This window comes from Syngnathus acus, chromosome 11, assembly GCF_901709675.1.
Source record: "Syngnathus acus chromosome 11, fSynAcu1.2, whole genome shotgun sequence".
In the NCBI taxonomy this organism is placed as follows: domain Eukaryota; kingdom Metazoa; phylum Chordata; class Actinopteri; order Syngnathiformes; family Syngnathidae; genus Syngnathus; species Syngnathus acus.
The window spans coordinates 1,932,337-1,954,735 of NC_051096.1; the positions used below are offsets into that span (position 1 = coordinate 1,932,337).

Consider the following 22,399-nt stretch of genomic DNA (forward strand, 5'->3'; position numbering starts at 1 on the left):
TGAAATTGGCCAAATCCTTTTGATTTCGGAAAGTAATGATCAAGGTTTTCTGACTGATAGAACTGAGAGTGCATCCAAATTGTCTCAATGGTCTTATTGTATGATTTGGAAGTAATCATAATACAAAATAATGTTAACAAATGCAACATTTTATTTTCAAAATAAAAATGTGTTTTAAGCAAAGACGGCATGAAAGTCTCAAAGGTACGGCGGAAAGCGATTAGCAACGCTTTTATTGGCCTGCAAGCTAGTGAGAGAAGCTTGTTATGACATGTGACCTTTGACAAACGTAAAAAGGAAAACAAAATCACACAGCACTGTGGTCTGGCATCTGCGTGCATGCGCTACATGGAGCGACGAGTTAAAGCAGGACGCAGTCGGCGTCTTTTTCTCTTCTCCTTGCCCCTCCTGACTGTGGCCCCTGACCTCTGGCCTCTGACCTCTGAAAGTCACCAGAATGTATGGTAACTGACACATGACAACTACTTGACTGACATGTAAATTGTGGCCAAAACATGACTGGGATTCGAAACCAGGCTTCACTTCCGAAACATGGCTAAAACATAACTAGCAAGTGCCTGAGTCAAGCTGGAAACATACAAGACGGCTAAAACACATCTCAAGGATGACCTCAAAGTCTGAAAAGAGACGAAAGCATGAGCGTGCGTGTCGTCATGTGTTCACCTGCAAGGCCGCTTGCTGCGCTCCTTCTTGTTGTTGTTGTCGTTGGTATTCTTCCTGTTGCAACTGCCGGGCCAGCTCCAGGTCGCCGAGCGGTCCCGAGGCCCCCCCGCCGCTCTCCTGCTGCAGCGACACCGCCACCAGATAGTCCTGAGGCACTCACAAACACATTTGAAATATCGGAACCAAGTCTAGCACGTTTGTCAAGCGTGCGTTAATGAGTGCAGAACATGACGGCGAGACTGATAAATTGTGCTTGCTACCTGGTCGATTTGGCGCTGCTGCCGTTGGTCGCAGGGCGGCGGGGGGCCACCGGGGGGCGGGGGCGCCACCGCCTCCTTCCGAGGAGGATGACACAGGCGGAAGTCTGAGTCGCAGAAGTTCCCGTCCCCTTCCACGTTGTGCAGAGACTCCCATACCAGGCCCTCCTCGCGCAGGAAGCCCTGGTCCGTCACCAGCAGGTACAAGTGGCCCTAATGGGCAAAGCGGCCGCCTTGGTCTGAAGGGCCCTTCCCCTGGGACCAGGCCCACATTTGCTACGAGACCGCGGGGGCCCACGAGGACAACGGCACGACCCAACAGTGAGGAAGAAAGCGCGCCTGAAACCCGACGGGCGGATGAGTGCAGTCAATTTCAATTCAGGCTGCTTATTCTGCGCTTCTTTTCATTAATGGTGTCACTTCTTTGGCTATGTGGCAACTGTGCCAGTGTCACGCCACTCCAGCGGCCGTGTTTTTGCAGGGCGCGTCAAAGTGGAGTCTGCCTTTGCCTTGTGCCGACCGCAAGCGGAAGGTGAGTATGTGCGTGTGGCGCTACCTTGTGTTTGATCATGGTACTGAAGTGGTTGTTCCTGAAGAAGACGCACATTTCTCCCTCTTTGGCGGCGGCGTTGAGCTCGCACAGGCCGTGATAGGACAGCTGAGTTGCTGTTGTCTCCAGGAAGTGCTCAGCCACCAGACCTGCGCACATGCACGCAACACGGGACTGAACGTACTCGCCTTGCTCAACTGCATAACAATGTATTGGAAATAGCAAACTTGATGCATGACATCCATGTGGATGATCAAAATATGCATCCAACTGACAAGAATGCAAACGCCGATTTCAGCCATCTCCAGCGTTTGTTTTGCGTCCGAAGGCTGAACTCACGTCACCTTCTCGTGTCACCGCGTTACCTTCGCTGACTTGTGCGCTGTCGACCGAGTGTTTGCAGTCGATGATCTTCTCCACGAGCTGGTTGTAGCTCAGCTTGCCAACGGCAGCCACCATCTCCGGACTCTGTGGGCACGGGCACAGGTACAACTGTCAGAGCACGTGAATGCAGACGGTTTTGGGCAGGGCTCATCACCTGGGGGTCCACCAGCCATCCATGGTAGAGCGGGATGTCAAGGAGGTCAAAAACGATGCACTCTGGTGTATACTCAAAGTCAGTGACGGAGGTGAAGCGAACGTTGACGTCCAGACCCGTCGAGAGTTTGGGCAGCACCGCCATGGCATCGCCCATGTTCTGAAATGTTGCGGCCACATCGGGACTCAAGCGTTTGTGGTCTGGCCATTGATAGCCTCGTCTTTCCACCACATTCAAAGCGTTTGACGACGTGTTTCAATCATAGAAACATTTTAGTTCTGCCTGGTGTTTTTGCCATGCTAGCAAGTAAAAATGTGTGCGTGTGTACCTGTTGAAAGTTGAGCCGCATCCCGTCTGTCTTTTCTCTGGGTGTAACCGACAGCACACACTCACCTGCGCATGCACGCAACACAGGTTACGCAATGGGCGAGGGCATGATGATGTCATAGCGACGTGGTGGGCAGCAGCTTACCCAAGTGAGCCATCAGGTCCTCTGTGGTGACAACTTCAGTGTGAGCCGGGAGCTTTGCCTAGAAAGGCGTGCACGTCAAGACGCGCGCAATGCTTTGTTTAGGAAAGGGGGGGCAGTACCTTCCAGCGAAGGAAGAGGATGTTCATGATGGCCAGCAGGGGGCAGGGTCCGTTGTCGCTCTGAGTGACGATGGGCGTCTTCTTCTCCTTCCAGGTGATCCACTTGACCAGGTAATACGAGGCTTCGGCGGGAGCGTTGGCAGAAGCGTCGGCGGGCGCGTCGATGGGAGCGGCGACAAGAACGTCGGCAGGAGCGTCAGCGGGCGCGTCGGCGCCCCCTTCGGACAGGAGGACAATTTCAGGCCCACCTCGATTATCCTGCCGCGTCACGGGGTCATTGACGTGAGCAAGCTTCACCTGCCACCTGCTCGTCACCCTTCAGACACGGCAGCTCATTGCTCGGGGAGCTTCCCTCCGCCCCTGCCGCCGAGTATGACGAAAACGCGTCGTCCGCCTCCCGAGATCCCACCGTGGCCGCCGTCGTCCCCTTGGAGAAACTCAAACCAGTAACGGAGAAGGATGGAGTCTCACAGGACTCTTGCAGCTCCTCCAAATTGTCGGCCGTCGCCACAGACGAACTCTGTGCCGCCTCCGCTTCGGGACCTGCGGCCACACGCGCACACCTCAATATTGGAAGATATACGGGACAAACCGGACTGGCATTGGAGCGAAACACAAGTGGGTAGATGGGGCTGAAATGGCACACAAACAAGACTGAGAATTGGACTAAATACGTCTGCAATGTTGACTGAAACATGACTCAAAGACAGGACTGAATAATGACAAAAGATGACTAAGACACGGCTGGAATATCATAAAAATTCGAGCGGAAGACAATTGTTACTAGCAAGAGGCTCAAGCATGATTGAGTGAGGCATCAGCCAAACATGGTGGCAATATGAGCGAAGCAGAGAGCGTGGTCGAAGGTGACTGCGGAAACGAGCGCAGCTCACCCGTGACTCCATCCTCCGGCAGGTCTTGCTCTGTCTCGTTGCACGTCGGTCCGCTGTCAGACGCCGTGGACTCCACCCCTTCCTCCCGCTCGACGCAAGGGCCATCATTCCCGCCGCTCGTAGCCTGGCCGGTGACCTTTGACTCCGCTGTTGATGCAGCCACATCTGCTGCCGTCTTTGAGGCCGACATGTTGCTGTGATGATATTGATGATGATGATGATGAGGCGGCGTCAGTTCAAAGCGTGACTCAGCACATGGTGTCCTCACGAGTCACCGTCAATCACTCGCAGCGCTGACATGGTCCGAAGAAGAAGATGAAGAAAAGGGCGTCTAGGTGTCAGACACAACAAAGGTGGAAATACATTGGTGATCACAAACATACGCTACATCACATATGCTGCGGCCACAAAAAACAAAAACAAATCCGCGCCGGGCTGTGTCGACAGTGGAACAATCGTACCTACGCTGCACGCAACATGCCGTCACAAAGCAGAGGCGGTGGGATTCGCACACTTCCTGCAGCTGAAGACAAAAAGGAAACCATTAAAAACATCTTTTGCAATGAAAGCCTCTAACCAACAGATGATCAATGATGTGAAACACTTAAGAGTTGCATTTTGTTGTGTGACAAGTGCAAGTGCGGAGAGGCGTTCAAGAGATTTCAAACTTTTTTCACCAACAATCACCTTCCCAAAAACATTAAGTTCTCCAGAAAACCCTATCATGACTAACAATGAAATGCAATTGTGTAGTGGACCCAGGTGTTTCTCAAAAACGAGCTCGCCCAGCCCTACTTGCGATTGCATAAAGTATATTTGCTACTGTAAGCAATTGGTCTTTGATAAAGATGTGATTAAAACAGGTCGCCGTTGTATTTCAAAGCCTTGCCCTTGAACACTTTATTCAAAGAGTTGGACACTGCCGTTTTTGTTTAGCAATTCACATATTAGCTAGAGACACAACATGCGACAAGTATCGTTTATGCTGGCGAACTTATCAATTGTGTGCACAGAGAGCAGCGTATGAGCGCGTACTTGTACTCACAGCCTCCCAACCGACTCGAGTTTCAGAAACAGCTTTACGCCGATCAAAGCGGAGCTAGCTTAACTATTCATGCTAACTGTCGCGTCATACAATCACAAACGGTGACGTCATAGTCTTAGCCAGGCTAACTCGTTAGCTTGTTGGCAAGACGACGGGAACATAAATGTTGACAAGCTTTGACGAGTTGCTCGCACGGATAGTTAACTACTTGGTGGCTAAAAAATTCTCGATTCTTACTCAACACGAGAAATGTAAACAACATGAGTCTTTGTGTCTCTTCACAAACTCGTGCTTGTAAACTGTCACAATTCAGACAACCTTTGACGTTTTGCCGTGATACCATCGCCTCTTAACAACGTGAGGCTAACTATCGGTTGCTCGCGTAACAAATAAACGAATGAAAGCAGTGAGTGCAGATTTGTTACCTTTTGGCGAGCTCACGCAGATGTAACGTGACTTTGTTGATAGTTGCTCAGTGGGGCGGAGCTTGGCTTTTTACGACGTTGATGCCAGACTGGATTTCATCGAACTTTTCGCAGAATACTTTATTTCATAAACAATCTCGATTGCAATATCCAGCGAAAAGACCCTTACGCAACTTTGTTATTCCTCGTTCACGTAGTGGCAGGATGGGGGCGAATGAGTCAGCAGGTGGCAGCACTGTCACTTTTTTCTTCTTCTTCGTTTTGTTTTACGGCGGGTGGTGCATTACCGCCACCTACTGTGTTGAAGTGTAGGCCAGAGTAACTACCTTCCCATTACAGGGGGTACTCGGTTTACGAGGTCGATCCGTTCCCTTGTATGCGATGTAAACCGAATTACGGTGCAAGTCGGAACGATAATAAAACAGTAATAATAGTAATAAAATGAAACAGTACAGTAATAAAAGTAATTAAATAAAAGTCGGAACAGTAATAAAACCATAATGCCATAATGAAAATGATCACAAAAATTATAACGTGAGAGAGATGACGCAACAGTTCAAAACGGCGGACGTATACCATGTGAGTGGGTAACGCCGTCTTCCTCGGTCCACGGCCTCTTTTATTCTTTCTTTTATTATTTTATTCTTATTCTTCCGCTTCGTGCATCAACTAGTTCCCGCGTGCGTTACGAATCTTAGGCCTTAACAACGCTTATGATACAAAACCTTTTAGGGCGAAAAAAGGCTTAAATGTACGAGATGGAATACGAAAGAATAATATAAACAGTATAAAAAAATAATATATGAGACGAAACAGCGTAACTCGAGTAAGTCGTAAACCCTGGACCCCCTGTACAAGCTTTGCAAGGAACCGAGGAAGACAAATGTTCGTTTCCCACGTTAGCGACAATGTTAGTTTCAACATTAGCTTCCAAATGTAGCTTCAGTGTTTGCCTCAAGATTGCCTTCAATGTAAGGTGCCTCCAAGCACTTTGCAGATATGCGCACATGAAGCGAGAAGATTAAATTCAATACACGCGAAAATGTGGGTTGGATAAACATCACAACTTTCTTAATTTACTCATATGTGCTGATGTATAGTAAATATTTTTTTTGTGGGAGTGGTAAATATGCTATGGTCAAATAGCCTCCTTGGATTTTTTTAACTTTATTTTAGAATCTCCAAATACAAACAATTTGGGCAGACATTGTCCGAGAAGAGTGCAGTTGAAACAGCAACAAGAAATAAAAAAAACCAAAAAAAAAAAAAAGAAAAGATAATAAGAAACAACTGCCTGTTTCGGTGCGTGGTCACGCTAACGTGATGCGTTGTCCCGGTTGGAATGTTTGCGTAGCAGTCCTGCCTCCCGAAAACGCCTCGTACCTGCAAACGTAAGAGGACAATGTATTTTGTTGTGCATATCACGCGGCAAGTTGTGCGCTACCCACAGTGTCGTGTATCGGCTCCAGTCGTCCTTGCCAAGCGACGGCCTGGTGGTGTCCAGAGCAGCAAGCGAGTGGCAGCGACGCAGCAGGAAGCCCGGCTGGCTTAAGCTGGAGTGGGTACGCACACGCTCCCCCTAAAGACGGATTTTTTAGAGCGCAAGCGAATGCAACGCATGTCGTGGACGGCTTGCTCACATTGGCTCGGCGGTGGTTGAGCTTGATGCATGCCACCTCCCGCTGGAGACGCTGCAGCTCCTCGTTGCTGAGCTCCCGGAAGCCGCTCTGGAGGGAAGCCATGGCAAGGGGAGGCAGGGAGAAACTGCACTCGGGGGTCGGACTGTCCGAGTCATGTTCGGAGACACGCTGGGGGGAAAGAAAAAGTTCACTTTTTAGCCTCTTGCAATTGAGCACCATCTGACATCCATATCCTACATACACTGTCTTCGACAGACTCAAAGGAGCTTCCAAAGTAGAGCCTCCAGGCATCGCCGCCATTTTGGTGGTGACTTTTGTCCGACACCAGAAGGTCGGCAGACTCCGGGCTCACGTAGCTGTCTCCCTCGCCGTCGTCCGCCAGCTCGTCGGAACCACTGCTGTTGTTGGGGAACATCATGGAGGACAGGCTCATGTCGCACGTAGTCTCTGGGCCGGCGTTTAGCGCTTCCAGCTGGGCGTTGTAGAGCAGCGCTTTCAGGTCGGCGCCGGTAAAGCCGTGGGTCCGCGCCGCCAGCTCCTCCAGGTCCACGTCAAGGGCCAAGGGGACACCAGCGCTCAGAATCTTCAGGATGGCCAAGCGGTCCTCCTGCCGGACGACAAGGTTGTTGAGATGGCCTGGAAACTTCCTGTGACCTCATCGGACCTCGCCGGGCGGAGGGCAGTAGAGCGACTTGTCCAGTCGGCCTGGACGCAGCAGAGCCTGGTCGATGAGGTCCGGACGACTGGTGGCAGCCAGCACGTAAACACCTGAAAGACAAACATGGTGTCATGAGGAGATGCCACTCTGGCACACGCACCTAGTTTGGGTTTCATCACTCCCACATACACACCTTGCAAGCCCTCGGCGCCATCCAGTAGAGTAAGCAGCTGGTTGACGACACGATCGGTCACGCCGGTGCTGTCGTGACCCCTCTTGGGTGCCAACGAATCAAACTCGTCAAAGAAGACCACGCAAGGCTTGGCCGCCTCAGCCCTGTTCCGAGAAAAGCAGTGATTACAAAAAAGAAGAGTCCAGTCATAGAGCGGAAATGATGATTTACAGTTTCCTCAATATTTTTGCTTACAACAACCAACTTAAAGGAGGTACAGTTGTGACAACACAAAATGGTGGAATGAGAGGAACGACGAGCGCTCGTCACCTTTGGAAAACGTCTCGCACCGCCTGCTCGCTTCCGCCGATGTATTTACTCAGAAGCTCTGGACCCTGAAACACACACGCACACAATGGCATACGTGAATGAACATACAAATAAAGACACAGCAACACCAAGCGACGGTAACGCACGATAACACCCAAAGACGCACAAAGGACCAGACAAACACAAAACCATGTGGTGATGCAGTGGCTTCAAACTTTTCTTTGGTTTGTCTGCTCACACGTACTTTGATGCTGATGAAGTTCATGCCGCTGTCTTTGGCGACGGCATGGGCCAGCAGCGTCTTTCCTGTGCCGGGCGCGCCATACAACAGGATTCCTGAGCGATGGCGGATGGGAAGCTTGGAGAACAGGACGGGATACTGAAAGGCAACGAAGCTATGAGCGCCCCTCAAAATAGCCACTTGTGTGTCCTTTGGATGACCTTGGCGGGGAGCAAAATGGTGTCCATCAACTGCTGCCGCACTTGCGTCAGTCCCCCCACCGTCTCCAGCCCCCCTCCGCTGGGACTATGGAGGTCTGCCCCCCACCTGGATGGCGGGATGAAGTCATCAAATGCCTCTGCAAAGTCCTGACCCGACAGAGGCTCATCTGCAAAAAAACCAGCACGGGCTCAAATGACTCAAGTAGGCGGGATCCGAGTGAGCCAGTAACACCTTCAAAGTTACCGAAGCTGTCATTTTGTTGTTGACGTGCCGCGTTAGTGTGGAGGGCTCGCTCTAACAGCAGCTGGAGATCTTGAGGCAGGTAGCCCTCTGTCTCCTTGACAACAGCGGCCAGGTCCACATACTCAGAATCCGGCTGTGACGGGCCGCACCTCGTTTGGATGGCATGAAAGAGGATGTCTGCTCTCTGGGTCTACACATTCACACAAACATAACAGATTGGACTTTTTTTTTCTGACATTGTGTGTGCCAATATACAAATCAGTCATCTGTGGACCTTGTCGGGCGGTTGGATGTGAACGAAGGCCTGGAAGAAGTGCGTTCCTTGCACTTGCGTGAGCGTGCCGTGTAAAGAGCGTTTGCTCTCACTGGTCGCTATCAAGCACATCAGCGTGTCCTCCTCCATCATCTCGTTGACGAGGTCCAACAAGCCTACGACGACCGCAACACCAAATCATACAACGGCGCGTGGTTCCGTCCGACAGCAAGAAGAATGCCGCGGGCATACTTTGCGCCACGTGCAGGTGCAGCAGCGCCTCTGGGCCGTGCTCGTGTTCAGGCGTGGTCGGCGCCCGGCTCACGTGGTCCAAGTCGTCCAGGAGGACCACGGAGGGCTGCTTCCATTCTGCCCGCGTGAAAACGTCCCGCAGCGTCTGGCGGATGCTCTCCACCCTTTTGCCTAGGAAAACAAAGTCGTGACCCAAATGTAAAAATAAAAAAGTGGTCCTGTGCTGCGCTACGACGGACGGGCTACCTTGTAACTTTTTGCAATCCAAAACTTCCACGTGCGCGTCCAGCTCGTCTGCGGCTTTTCTGCAGAGGGCGCGGGACAGGGTGCTCTTTCCACTGCCCTACGGAGAGACACCCAGCTACTATTGAACGAGTTCACTTTCATGTCGCTCGGATGCTTTCTTTTTTACGACCACATGACGCCATCTCACCTGAGCGCCGGTGATGAGCAGCGCTCCTCCTTTGAGTCCTCGTCCAATGACTCCCAGCAGCTCTCTGGCCAACGGAGTCACCAGCAGACTAAATGAGATGAACTCAAAACCTCGTCGGCTTAGCTCGTCCACACCGCTGAAGACGAGAGACGTGGACAATTATGTTTTGAAAGCAAGAGTTGGAAAATACGGGCTGACGCTCTGTCCTGCTCACCCGAGACAATCTAAAGAGGGCAGATCTTGTTTTGGCGGGTCCGCTTGAGCAGCGGGTGCGGATGCTGGTTCCCGGACTGCCTGGATGTGAGACGCGATGCGTGAGATGAACTTGGAATGAATCCGTGTGTAACAAAACAAGGAGTCAACCTTGATGTGCTTCTTCTGTAAGACGGAAGGTGAGAGCAGAAACAGCTGGTCGGGCGCTTCGCTCTCAGCTTCTGGTTTTAGCACCGTGACAGCAAACTCCAACTTGTCTGGAAGGAAAAGACCCACGTGGTCATGTGCCTTGGAACTGAAACGACCCAAAAAAATGACATGTAAGCAGGCGGTTATCAAAGACACTCGGATGTGAATCACCGTCGGTGGCGTGTATGAGGACGGAGCCGACTCGTGGCGTCAAGCAGGCCAAAGGTTGGTGAGTCTGGCTGTGCAGCCAATCAAGGAAGGCCGTCTGGACGGCCTCCTCCTCAGACTCCTCCGCCTCCATCTGAGGAGGAAGACATTTTGGGAAAATGCATCAAGAATGACATGAAGAGCAAGACATCAGTTTGAAACGCACCAATGCTGTTAGAGGCTGGAGTTGAATGAAGGTCGCCACTTTGACGGTGGACTTGACCGGCTTTATTCTCACGGCTGAATGTGGGAGGATGTTGAGCCTGACAGACAAGGCTGGAGGAATCTGTGTCGCAAAGAAAAATCATCGAGTCAAAGCAGAGAAAAGCTTGGATGAATGCAATCGCATTTTTTCCGTCTTACCCAGACTCGACCGGTGTGGATGTCTCCCTCCGTGCGTCGTCTTTGCATATCGCTCCCGTGGCACACCAAGCGCACAACCGTGGCCTCCCGTCCTTTCGCCTCCTCGGAGCTCTTCTTCTTCTCTAAGTTAGCTCGCTCCGTGGGCGAAAGCACTTTGGACAGCAGTCCGTACGTCAGCTCCGGCCGAGCTTCGGCGATGTGGAAATCCGACACATGGCTCAACGGGAAGACGTGAAGCACGCCGGGTGCCACGTGGCCGGCGGCAGCCAGAGACGGAGGCGGTGCGCCGCATACTCTGTAGAGGGCGTCGGCAAGCACGGCGGGGACGTCTGGTACTGATGGGAGCTCTTTAAGCGGGGCACCCGTGCCATTTGTCACGTAGCCAAACAGACTTTTCCAGTCCGTTACGCCGCCACATTGCTGAGGGGGGGCTGCAGGTGTGGGCGGTGGTGCCGAGTGGAAGCGGGGAGGCCCTTCAGGGCGTCCGGCGTGCTCCTTGGGCGTCACCGCGAGTTCCGTGAAGGTCTCCAGGCGACCATAAGGAACCGAAGGCGACAGGGATGCTGCAAGAAAAGGGACTAAGCTTGAAAACGTACTCACAGGAAGACATCGAACGTCCAACATGCAAAATGCACAGTATCGCATATTATACCTATTTGGATGTAAATGACTGTGTAACCATCTACCCATACGGGAAAAACAGCACCTGGGAACACCACTCGAATTTGATCCAAAAGCTTCTGCTCCAGTGCGCCACTATGGAGCTCCTGGAAATATCAGGACATATGAAGGACACATGCAATTATTTTTGTCTCTCTCAAGTCAGGCGAGAACCTACCAAGATCTCCCAGTCGTCAGCCGAGAGCGGCTCCGCAAACACTCGATGCACCGACGACACCTGCTGACAGGCCCTCAAGAACCCCTGAGGAACACAACCAGCGAGTAAACCAGGCGCGGTGGCACAACAACAGACGGACTTTTACCTCCTGTCCGTCCTGCAGGCCCAGCTTCTCTGCCAGGTGTCTGCACAGCTCCACGCGGTGGTCGTCCAAGCCGCAGGAGCTGTGGCTCACAGTCCAGCTGAGGAAGGCCGGAGGGCTGTCATGGCTGCTGGAAAACTCCAAGGCCTGGTTCTAAGACAAAAGTCACTGACGTCATGCTGGAGGACAGGAAGCAGTAGACAATAATAATAACATGGACCAATTAGTGCTGGTTAATGTGTCTCTTTTTTCTTCGAATCATATCTAAACTTTTTCTTCATTTGTGTTTGACATCATGTAAGAATTTCTAAAAACGTGTCATAGACTCGTTTCTCAAATGACTCACAAAAACTTCAAATTTAAAGCAATTCAAAAATTCATTCACTCACATTCCAAAGTCCACAAACACGGCTAACTGTCGCTAGCTTACCTCGTTCAGTGACAGATGGGAAATTAACTTAGCGGGTACATGGAGGAAGCAGTTTTTAGCGTTGATAAACACAACCGTCACCGGGTGGATGCCGCTAAACATGTTGCGGCTTCACACATTAACTTTGACAACATACAAACGTGACGCCTGGCCTGCATAGGTACTCAGCACGCGAGGAACGCCCATCGATGCGCTCTGACAGCGATTGGTTTCAAAGTAAAAACGGATGTAGGTTTTATTTTCCAAAATAAAACTTCAAACGCCTTACCACTTCCGAAAAGGAACGAGTTTTAATTTGAAGTTCAAACCATTGGATGTGGGTTCTGGAATCGAATCGTGGCTGTAAAAGCGAACAAGAACAGTCGCGCTGAGGCTGCTTGAGTGAACACTATAACGGCACCTTTTGTGAATTTTCATCAAATAAATAGTAATAATAAAGTAATATTATAAAATAGTTCTGGTCTGTTTTTAAGGCACGTGAAGGGAAAACTATCTGGAAATACCAAAATGGAAAATTTGTTGTTCTTTTCCTGATGGAGAAGATAAAAAATAGAGTCGTCTGATTCACAGCAGCCACACATGGATATGTATTGAAAAATAACATTAAAATGACCTTTTTATTTACACATTAGAAAACAATGAAGAACATTTCAAAATAGTTGAAAGCTTATCGACTTCTGTAGTGCTTTTTATTACTGAAGACGCGCTGCTCAAACATCTCAATCCTCTGTCGAAACAGATTAAAGATGAATCAATGATTCACTTAGTGTGCCACCAATGTATAGCCTCATTTGCTAGCTGTTACCGTGGCATTAGGGAGGCACTTCCCGAAAGCCTCGAGCACGATGTTCAGCTCTTTCACTGACTTTTTGTAGTCTTCAAAAGACAGTCTGTCGTCATTGTCGTGGTCCTGTCAATGGAAGAGTTATGTTAAGTTGAATGGAGTGAGCGGCGTGCAGTGCTCGAGGTCTCACCATCCTCTTGAGGGTGATCTCCACCAGGTCTTTGATGCTGTCGTAAGGGTCCTCTTCGCCATGCAGCCGCAGGCAGTTCCTCACCAAAAGAAGGATCTCCTCCCTGGCAATGTACTCGTCTCCGCTCAGGTCGTACACGCGAAAGCAGTCTAGTCGGGGGAGGGAAGGCAGTTTAGCTGGACGAGTTGAAGGTCACTTTGCGTTTTTATTTCTTTTACATTTGATTTTTTCATCCATGGTGCCACGAAGGAACACGCACAGGCCCTCCACCCACTCTTTGGAGCTGACAATGTTGTCGTTGTCCCTGTCAAACGTCCTGAAAACTAGAAAGCACATCAGCTCTGATCCAAGCCCCTCCCCCAAATAAATAAATGACATCTGTGTCATAAGCATTACCTCTTTCCATGATGGTGTTGCTGGTGAGACCAAACTCGTTGGCCAGTATGCTTCTGAACTTCCTTTCGTCCATGATGCTCTTGCCGGTGGTGGTCTGCCCGAGAATGGCGTAATACTCACGAATAAGGGACTCGACCTCCGTTGGATTGACTGACAAGACAAGAGACGTTCATTTGGAGTTTGTAAACATTCGAGTGGAACATTTTCCATTTTGCCAACAATCTGGAATTGCAACACAGACCACAATGGCCACATTCTTTTGTCAGCAAAGCAACTCACAGTGGTCCACTAGTTTGGAGATGACCTTGGCGAGGTTTTGGATCAGCCTCTTGGACATGTTTGTCCCCTAATGTTGGCCTCTGAACAGGCAACCTGGGGTCGGAAGTTGATGTGGAGTCACCTTAGCAAGAAGCTAGCAGATAAGAAATAACCAAACCCAAAGGAAATGTTACCTGTCTGGCTAACGTCATCGCTTTCTACCTGACATGTCCGTCCACCTGGCAACTGAGAGGTCTCGCTGCCGGGGGGATGAAGCAGGACGGGCAGTGTTGGAGTATGCTCCATGGAGTGGAAAAAAAAATGGACCACATTATGTTGACAACATGTCTTTTATTAACAAGTTGAGTGGATTAGAAGGCAGAGTTTTACTGAAGAGCGGTCGCGTCTCGCCATCGTTCTCTTGACCAAAGCTTTGATGATGTCATGAGACGTGTGTTATGTGTTGCGGAGTCTTGACATTTTGAGCCTCAAAAAATGTACATGATACAAAAGTGTTGTGCCTTTGCGCATGACTATGTGAATTTTTCTAAGCGTTGATGAGCAAGCAGGATCAACGGGTTTCACATTGAATCACATCAGGAAATGACACGCTCACAGCTGTAATTCGAGAACCAAACAGGAACTGACATAATTATTCCCATCCTGCAGCTCATTTACAATACCTACCCTAGGAGGAATGATTGAAAAAGTACAGAGTCTTGGGTCCGTGTGCGGCACATGCCGTCACTCGGACGAACGGCTCGTCAAGTTGGTCCTGATGGGCAAGGTGGCTTGGATCCAGTGGTTGTGGTTTTTGATCATGGACGTCCACACCGAGACTTCTTCTTGCGTGGAGTCCATCCATCTGACTGCCTGGCCGTAACTCTGACCTGCACGACGAAACCGTGCCTTGAATGTACTTTCAAACCGTACTTTTAATGGCCCATACGGAGTCTTACCGGTTCCGCAGCTGAGGCGAATGCCGCCAATCACGTGTTGCTTGAAGCCCTCGCGCTGCCACACGCTCAGCTCGGCGCAGGCCTCCTCCAGGTCGCTGCTCTGGAAGCCGTCGTACACCATGGTGTGATTGTAGGATGGGGTGACAGAGCGCCTCACCACCTGGGTCTTCTGGCCGCTCTGGCAGCCGGCGTCGGGCAGGATGTAACTTGCGAGAGGCCAAAAAAGCGCACCTTCAGTCAAGTAGGGGCGAGCAAACAGCTGACAGCATCCGCTCCTCGCCGGCTCGCCACCTGACATCATCGGATTCAACGGGAGGATGAGGAGACAAACCTCTTCACAAAGGAGTCAATGGCGCCCCCTTTTTTAGACAGCAGACCCTGAGCCTCCTGAAGCCAAATGTGAAGCTCACCCGTGAGTGGGAGACCGCCTAAAGTCACAGAAAGGAGATGTCGGCATTCTAAATTGGTCTTTAAGCGCTTGTTTGCTTTGCTCACCCTCAAATCCCTCCGGGACGAACTTGATGGAGAACAAGAGGGTGCCGCGGCTGCTGATGCAGTCCGGCCTCAAGTAGAGCTACCACGTCAAGATTACACGAAGAAGCTTAGTTGGAATTCAAAGAGCTCCTCCAGCGAGGAAGCAAAATGATGTAACAGCAAAAAGCATCCCCCCCACTTGAGAAACAATTAAACGGTCAGTGAATTGTGCTGGGAGCGGCTCGGTGGCGCACTGGGTAGCACGTCCGCCTCACAGTTGGGAGGGTGCGGGTTCGATTCCACCTCCGGCCCTCCCTGTGTGGAGTTTGCATGTTCTCCCCGGGCCCGCGTGGGTTTTCTCCGGGCACTCCGGTTTCCTCCCACATCCCAAAAACATGCTTGGTAGGCCGATTGAAGACTCCAAATTGTCCCTAGGTGTGAGTGCGAGTGCAAATGGTTGTTTGTCTCTGTGTGCCCTGCGATTGGCTGGCAACCGGTTCAGGGTGTCCCCCGCCTACTGCCCGATGACGGCTGGGATAGGCTCAAGCGCACCCGCAACCCCCGTGGGGACTAAGCGGTTCAGAAAATGGATGGATGAATTGTGCTGATGTTCCTAATTAACTGGCCATTATGTTCATGTGTGTGTGTTTGTGGCTCACCCGTGGCTGGAGATCCTGCCAAAGTCGTTGCGTGCTGGTCCAGTCCCAGACGCCCAGCGCCACCTCGACCTCACCCAGGAAAACATTCTTGGCCAAAGGCTCAGCGTGCCACACGGATAGCTTGAGGGTGCGACTATTCAGCTCATTTTGGCGTACTTTGTACTGAGAAAAAAAAAAAATTCAATTGGCAAATTCTCTGCCATTTGTATTTTGATAAAGACTTACCAGCCACAACATTAGGTACAGTTGCATGAAAATTCAGTCTATAAGGATAGAAATTATTAAAAGGATCTGCTATTGCAGCGTTGGCCTTGCGTTTCGCAGCTCTCGTGTTGGAGCTCATTGGCCTAATGTTGTGTCCAGACTGCAGCGTTCTCACTTTGAGCGTCTGCTCGAAGACGGGGTTCTGCGTCCGCTTCTTTACAGACGTCTTCCTCTTGCTGCGATTCGACATGTCGGGCAGCAAGTAACACTTGACGTATCTGAAAAGTATCAGCAATTAATGTTTCATGGTCAAAAAGTGGAGCGACGTGCCAATATAACAAATTTGATCAAGGCCACGCTGGCCTTGACCACCTGGAAACACTCACGGATCGGAGCGGTTCTCGTCGGTCGCCGCCGAGATATCCTCGCAGCGGTGCACATTGACGCGCAGCTCCCCCTTGTGGCCGTCATAGGCCAGCGAGAACTGCATGCGGCCCCGCACCTCCACCACGCCAAAGACCCCCGAGCTAAACAGACTCATCATGCCGCCGCTTAACTATGCACGACACACGCGGGACAAAAATCCTGCGTCACGTAAAACTGACTCATTCAGAAGGCAATAAAGTGGCCCTCTTCGCACCGTGAAGCTGGAATGAAAGTTGTTTTGGGGCAAAGACAAAGGTTCCGAGTCCCTCGGGATGCTGCAGAGAGACAAGGACTCTCTTTTGTAGCGCTGATAGTCTTCCTAAAAAACACATAATACAACTTTATTTATACAGCACAAACACACAATATGCTGAGACATTTTGGGGGTTTTTTTGTTTGGGGGTAGTAGTTGCATTCATTTCAATAGAAAATTTGAATTTTTGGTTATGAGCATCCATAGAGGAAAACTGACATTGAAAAGCTGCTTATACATAACTTGGCAATGTCACATACGGAAGAATTCCTCCATTACAGTTGGGAATGATGACTTGACAGACCTTTGTTGCTGTTGTGTTCCTGCTTGGTGTGGACACAAAACCAGATGGGCTCCTGTAAAACATACAAAAAAGTTGTCAAAAATCAACAAGCAGATGATTTGGGGGGAAAATACAGTAATCCCTCGCTACATCGCGGTTCATTTATCGCGAATCCCTCCCTCCCCAAAAAAATCAAAAATTCAAAAATTCAAAATAAAAATTCTAAATTGAGGAATTATGGCACGAATGTTGCCCGCATGCCAGCAGAAGGCAGGGAGTGCCCACACAATTGCAGTACGTACAATTCTACCTTGTTATAAAAAACGTTGTTCTAAAAATATATTTACATTGTACCTTGTTATAATTTTTTATAATAAGAGTTCTAAAAACATATTTACAGTATGTACACTTGTACCTTGTTATAAAAAAGTTGTTATAATAAGAGTTCTAAAAACATTTACAGTATGTATACTTTAGCTACATCTACATATATTACACAAACACACACGTATCATATTTATATTTATAGTATCTATACATTCTTTTCTGTCATTTATACTATTAATATAGTATTTACATTTTCGAAACTATTATTTAATGTTCTAATGATAACATATGCACTTATATGGTTTAATATACATTTATTGATCCACAAAAAATGTATGTATGTTAAAAACGAGAGGGTGGTACTACTTTGCGGTTTTTCACCTATAATTGGTCTTGGAACCAATTATCTGCAATAAACGAGGGATGACTGTACTCACGCTGGAATGTCTTCCGCCACCTCCTTCAATCGCGCCTCGGCCTCCTGAGAGGAACTGCTTGAGGGTTCCTCCGCCTTGCCATTGAACAGACCGGCCCTTGACAACTCCATTACTATGGACCCCCCAAAAATAAAAATCTCATTGTTTACCACATCACCACACCTTAGTAAATGTTTGTTGAGACACATATTTGGCTGCCGCAGACTAACCGTTGACCTTTGGTGTGCGGCGGCGTATGGTGGCGCGCACCAGGTCCGAGCCAGACATGCGGCCCCGGTGGCGCCTGGTGGACGCCTCGCGGAACCACGCCCCGGATTGCGTGTGTAGCCGCGCCAGGTCGACTCTGTTCTGCGCCAGCATCCTGTTGACACAGCAAACACGCGCGTGACGGCGGCGTTCTTGTTTGATCATCTCGCAAGTTAATTAGTGAAAAGTGAACCACGCATGGGTGTGTCCTCTGAAACGCCTTCCTCTTATTCCCTCACTTGAACCTCACTGTCCAAATGCATTGACCCTTACGTGGCCAATGTTGTGCGAAAGGCTGCGGTTCACCTCTGACCTCACGCGTCCTTCGTCTTGACGTCGCAGATCCAAGTCTCGCAGGAGCACCTGCGAGATGCTGTCCTGCTCTTCCTCCGTTAGGTGGCTCAGGTCCAGAGACCCCAGGCCATTGTCGGTCTCCACGTCCCCCTCCATGCCTGTCCAAAAAAAAAAAGACTCCGTCATGTGACAAGTTGCAAAGCAACAAGTTGCGAGCAACTCCGCCTATTGAGCACGTCCTCTCGTGGCAAGGTTTATTGGCCTCTGTCTCACCAGGAGCTCCTGAACTCTCAGTATTGTTGTCAGCTTGTCTTGCAACTCCTGCGGTCCACATGTAACTCGGCGCTTGGCCTGTCGTGACCTTTAATTTCTACTGACATCTCGTCTGGAAGCAACTCGAAGCTGCCAACTGTTCCTCACCCACAGAACCACGGGGACAGTTCAATGAGAAGAAACATGACAGAAAACATCGATTGTTTTTTTTTTTTATGACTCAGCAACTTTTCAATGTAGTTAGGTTTGTTATACCTGTCTACTTCCTGCTCACGTTCATTTAAGCCATTTGCGTGCGTGCGTGCGTGTGCACGTTGCCTCCAGGCAGCCAAGGAGGGACTTGGCGCATGCGCAGTGCAGGCGGCACAGTTGATCCAAACGAAACTGCGCTAACCTCAGCTCGAGCTGAGGCGACGCAAAACAAAAGAATGACAAACGGCCATTTCGCGACATATTTTTGCGTCTCTTTCACAAACATGTTTGCGTATTCTCCCACCGCATGCTCGCAATGTGACGACTATTTGACGTCTCAGACCGTGCGTGTGAGACTAAACACCTGTCACCAGTTTTAAAGGGCCGGGCAGCAAAGCAGCGTGACAAACAAACAAAAACAACACGCACACAAAATTGTATAACTTTACCTTTTAATTGATAGTAACGCGGAGGTCCATGCGTAGAAAGTTTGCCGCAAACTTGTGCTGAGCGCGTGTGTGGTGGATTGTGTGCGTGTGTGCGTGTATCAAGTGTGTGTGCGTGTTGCGTCAACTCGGGGAACGCCTTCTGCTGTCTGTGGGAGGGAGGAGGTGTGCGTGGGATGTAAATGAATGAATACATAACAAATAGCACTCACAATTATTTTGGGATTTATATTGAAATCAGGTTAGATAAACATGAACAACAACTTCCAAAGCTCAACTTTAAACAAAACTTCAAAGAACAACCAGAAAAAAAAAGAAAAAAGAAAAAGACTTGATTTTCTGCTGTGCACACCTCGGCCACTTAGGAGCAGTGTGGTGCAATTCATGCATGGAAATACTCACTTACAGTAGAATTAAAGTTATTATTGAAATGTTTTAATGGGCTACTTTGTTTAGTCGAAGGCAACATTTGTCCAAGGAATGCTCAGAATGAGAACGACTCACCCCGGCCCCTTCTTTTGTCAACAAAATTGGATGCTGGCCATGGTCACTGAGGTTTGTAAGGGTCCATTCAAGCCTTTTTGGTTCTGGGCCAAATTGGGAGTGAGTGAGGGGTTCCGGAAAGTGCCTGCTCGGAGGCCTCGATCGGGGTGAATTCCACCCTGATCCACACTGGACATTCATTAAGAATGAAGAGATCAACTGGCAATCAAAGTGTGAAAATGCACTAAACACAATTCAACGCAAAATACACACAAATGAAAAGAGTAGAAGGGAAGTGATGTGCTTCCAGCCCTACTTGAAGGGGTAGAAGGGGAGGGGGATCACGGCGACCAATCGTAAAAATGCGGTGTCTTGTCGTCACCATCCTGTGAGTCACTCCATCCTTTCGACGTCCTTCGTCGCCGCTCGGTCACCTCACTGAGGTTGCTCTCTGCACGCACGCACACACACAGATACACACAGACACAGACACACACACACACGCACACACGGGGATGACGTCAACACTGGGATGCAACTTGGACAGCATGTGGACAAAAGTATTGGGACACTAACAATGTTGCCTCCAAATACTTTTACCCATCAACAATGAGTGCGATGTGCTGTCATTGTGCCTGTGATGGAATCACAACAAAACATAAAAGCTCACGCAAAATTGGACGGTCCAAAGTAAGTTGGCATACTGGACTGATGTGCCCGGAGCAGCAATGTTCCTGTATTGCCACTAGAGGTCACTAATTAACCTATACTGAAATTACTGTCATATTTATTATTTTGAGTGATTACAAATGATGAATAAAAATATTTTTTGTAATATAATATTCGTGTTAATTTTGTCTATTTAAATATAAATTAGTTAAATACAAATGTTACTAATTTATTTAAGCACACACAGACACTGTGGGTGTTGCGGCGCCTCACATGGGGTCGTAGTCGCTCTGCTCCTTGGACTTGAGGAAGCGCATGGCGAGCACGCCACCGGCCTGCAAGCAGAGGACCAGCACCACGCCGCCGATGAAGCTGGACAAGTTGAATCTGGCCGGGGAAAGCTGCGGCCGCGCTTTGCCACCCGCGTCTGAGTGAGAGAGGAACGCACGCTCAGCAATATTGCAAGTCAGGAGCCCTTGACGCAAGAGTGACGCCAAGTCCTTTTACCTGAGTCACCGCCTCCTTCGGCCACCGTCTCCACCACTGCACGGAAAAACACAAATTAGCGCGTCAGCGGTTTGCATTTTTCGGCACCATCTAGTGGCGGCGGCGTACCGGTGCAGAGCTCCGACACGCGGGTCCAGCTGCAGTTTCTGGAGCTGTCGGCCACGTTGCCCTGGTCCGTCACGCACACCCCGGTGTCGTTACCTGAGTCACAATGACTTCAATATGTGCGCGTTGTGGAATGCTAAATAATTGAGGCTCTACAAACAGCAGCAGCTCACGTTACAGCAGCTGCCATGCTGGAATTACTGTCAATGTGCGTGCGCGTGTTTTACCATCAGGACACAGCTTCCAGACGCAGCCAGTTAGGTTGAGCATGGAGTCACCAACGCAGAGGTCACATGACTGAGCTTGACTGCAATCTTAAAGTAAGGACAAGAGCTGTCAATCAAGATAAGCAGACCTTTTCTTGACAGGAGGTCGGTCAATCAAGTCAGAATAACTGTGTTACCCGCTTGGGAGTGCACATAGGAAGCCGCCGCCGCCAGCAGCAACGCGCAGAAGAACATCTTCACAGATAGATTCTGCATTCTGGACCAAACTATAATGACCCCCCCAAAATAAATAAGAATACAAACAATAAATAATTCCGCCAGAAGGCTGAGTCCTGAGGAGCGATGTGACAATGGCAGCAAGAGAACTAAAAGTGTGTGTGTGTGTCTGTGTAATGTGATCCAAACTTTGGTCGCTAGGCAACCATAACAAGACCCACCTCAGGTCACCTGAACACCACATGTGCAAATACAAAAAATGTACACTTTAGAATAGATGGAGCGGAAATAGATCACTGATCAAATTGCTAACTAGAGATTGATAGTGCTGATACGATCATGGACATTTCTTGACCGTAGAAGCTATGAATTTTCAAATGTTGCGGCCATGTGCTTCCAGGTGGTTTGGTGGGTGGTTGTTACTTGTTAACACTTTGACTCATCCGCATCTCACACTTGCACACTCAGGTGTTTGATTCCGGTGTCATAACACCCCGCAGCTCTATCACATCCCAAGTGTAAAGCAAATCACAAGGTGCTGATTTGCAAACGTAAGCGAAGGTGATTTGGGAGAGAAAGGCGCCGACGACGTCACAGGCAGGAAGTGTCCTTATATGGTCGCGATTCCCTTTCACGCGGAAGCTCCGCTCATTGGTGATGCTGCACCCACGCTTGCCATCAAGCCGGGGAAGCCTCTTTCACACCTGCTCGGTGACCTTGAACGCACAATAATAAGCACAAATCATACAATAAAGCATGAGACTGTTTAATCCGCACAATGTATTCTGCGGGGGATATTTTTGTGACGTGTTAGCAGCTGTACATAAACAGGTGACCTAAGGAAATGTTGCATAATTCCAAAAGACAAATATCAAAATATTTTGCCTTGAGAGTGACAGCGTTTACTTTTTAATAGACCACATAAAAGAAAGTAAAAAGAGAGAATAAAAAAATTGCATCAAAATAAAAAAAGGGGTACCTAATGAAGTGCCCCCGTGAGTCAAGACTGCGTTTCAGCACCGTGGAGAGCACCCAGACAATAAGGGGGGGGGAGGGCGGTGAGCCGAGTGGTCGCCATTATTAAGGCTATATACTTGTGCTTGCGTGCGTGCGTGCGTGCGACTGGATATTACTCACCAGAAACGAGCACAATGGCGGTGGACCGCAGTGGGCGTGCCATCATCTCGATGCCGCATTTTTCTGAATGAAATTACTCCACAAACACTCGCCCCCTCCCCTCGCCTGTATCCTCGCCTCCTGATTGGTGGATGTCTCCTGCCCGTGACGTCACAGTCGTGCTCTT

General features: G+C 49.5%; 5 protein-coding genes across 11 annotated transcripts; all 5 read right to left on the bottom strand.

The window, feature by feature from the left end:
- Positions 1-198: 198 nt before the first annotated feature.
- mindy1 (MINDY lysine 48 deubiquitinase 1) lies at positions 199-5,223 on the bottom strand. Of its 5 annotated transcripts, XM_037263990.1 has the most exons (14): positions 4,984-5,223; positions 3,975-4,036; positions 3,514-3,844; positions 3,076-3,163; positions 2,918-2,991; positions 2,621-2,838; positions 2,502-2,559; positions 2,358-2,422; positions 2,030-2,188; positions 1,857-1,959; positions 1,498-1,640; positions 945-1,154; positions 685-831; positions 199-442 (listed from the first exon to the last, which is right to left on the bottom strand). In XM_037263990.1, exons 3-14 carry the CDS (start codon positions 3,701-3,703, stop codon positions 362-364), a joined length of 1,536 nt encoding a protein of 511 aa, XP_037119885.1. In that variant the 5' UTR covers positions 3,704-3,844; positions 3,975-4,036; positions 4,984-5,223; the 3' UTR covers positions 199-361. The 5 variants fall into 5 exon arrangements, with proteins under 5 accessions (XP_037119885.1, XP_037119882.1, XP_037119881.1 ...); XM_037263987.1 differs by having other exon boundaries at positions 2,918-3,163; positions 3,975-4,030; XM_037263986.1 differs by having other exon boundaries at positions 2,918-3,163.
- A 911-nt stretch (positions 5,224-6,134) lies between these two features.
- pex1 (peroxisomal biogenesis factor 1) lies at positions 6,135-11,997 on the bottom strand. Its single transcript, XM_037263772.1, has 23 exons — positions 11,789-11,997; positions 11,362-11,511; positions 11,217-11,300; positions 11,031-11,145; positions 10,379-10,941; positions 10,182-10,301; positions 9,980-10,109; positions 9,770-9,876; positions 9,621-9,700; positions 9,407-9,542; positions 9,220-9,316; positions 8,974-9,144; positions 8,743-8,897; positions 8,469-8,658; positions 8,225-8,391; positions 8,028-8,162; positions 7,784-7,848; positions 7,475-7,617; positions 7,288-7,391; positions 6,865-7,230; positions 6,624-6,791; positions 6,432-6,562; positions 6,135-6,366 (listed from the first exon to the last, which is right to left on the bottom strand). The coding sequence occupies exons 1-23, from the start codon at positions 11,888-11,890 to the stop codon at positions 6,294-6,296; spliced, it is 3,552 nt and encodes a 1,183-aa protein (XP_037119667.1). The 5' UTR covers positions 11,891-11,997; the 3' UTR covers positions 6,135-6,293.
- A 411-nt stretch (positions 11,998-12,408) lies between these two features.
- On the bottom strand, positions 12,409-13,601 carry LOC119130383 (EF-hand calcium-binding domain-containing protein 1-like). Its single transcript, XM_037264224.1, has 6 exons — positions 13,438-13,601; positions 13,159-13,308; positions 12,981-13,085; positions 12,763-12,911; positions 12,594-12,698; positions 12,409-12,515 (listed from the first exon to the last, which is right to left on the bottom strand). Exons 1-6 carry the CDS (start codon positions 13,493-13,495, stop codon positions 12,456-12,458), a joined length of 627 nt encoding a protein of 208 aa, XP_037120119.1. The 5' UTR covers positions 13,496-13,601; the 3' UTR covers positions 12,409-12,455.
- A 149-nt stretch (positions 13,602-13,750) lies between these two features.
- Positions 13,751-19,100, bottom strand: sytl1 (synaptotagmin-like 1). 3 transcript variants are annotated; one of them, XM_037263947.1, is made up of 13 exons: positions 18,252-18,516; positions 17,998-18,136; positions 17,648-17,799; positions 17,439-17,550; positions 16,696-16,747; positions 16,353-16,457; positions 16,099-16,268; positions 15,888-15,990; positions 15,509-15,670; positions 14,871-14,949; positions 14,707-14,803; positions 14,376-14,581; positions 13,751-14,306 (listed from the first exon to the last, which is right to left on the bottom strand). In XM_037263947.1, the coding sequence occupies exons 1-13, from the start codon at positions 18,310-18,312 to the stop codon at positions 14,161-14,163; spliced, it is 1,584 nt and encodes a 527-aa protein (XP_037119842.1). In that variant the 5' UTR covers positions 18,313-18,516; the 3' UTR covers positions 13,751-14,160. The 3 variants fall into 3 exon arrangements, with proteins under 3 accessions (XP_037119842.1, XP_037119841.1, XP_037119843.1); XM_037263946.1 differs by lacking the exon at positions 18,252-18,516 and adding an exon at positions 18,893-19,100 and having other exon boundaries at positions 13,845-14,306; XM_037263948.1 differs by lacking the exons at positions 13,751-14,306; positions 18,252-18,516 and adding an exon at positions 18,893-19,100 and having other exon boundaries at positions 14,382-14,553.
- On the bottom strand, positions 19,098-22,322 carry cd164l2 (CD164 sialomucin-like 2). Its single transcript, XM_037264255.1, has 7 exons — positions 22,234-22,322; positions 21,057-21,812; positions 20,881-20,967; positions 20,657-20,749; positions 20,549-20,584; positions 20,315-20,468; positions 19,098-19,823 (listed from the first exon to the last, which is right to left on the bottom strand). The coding sequence occupies exons 2-7, from the start codon at positions 21,133-21,135 to the stop codon at positions 19,808-19,810; spliced, it is 465 nt and encodes a 154-aa protein (XP_037120150.1). The 5' UTR covers positions 21,136-21,812; positions 22,234-22,322; the 3' UTR covers positions 19,098-19,807.
- Between the last annotated feature and the right edge of the window lie 77 nt (positions 22,323-22,399).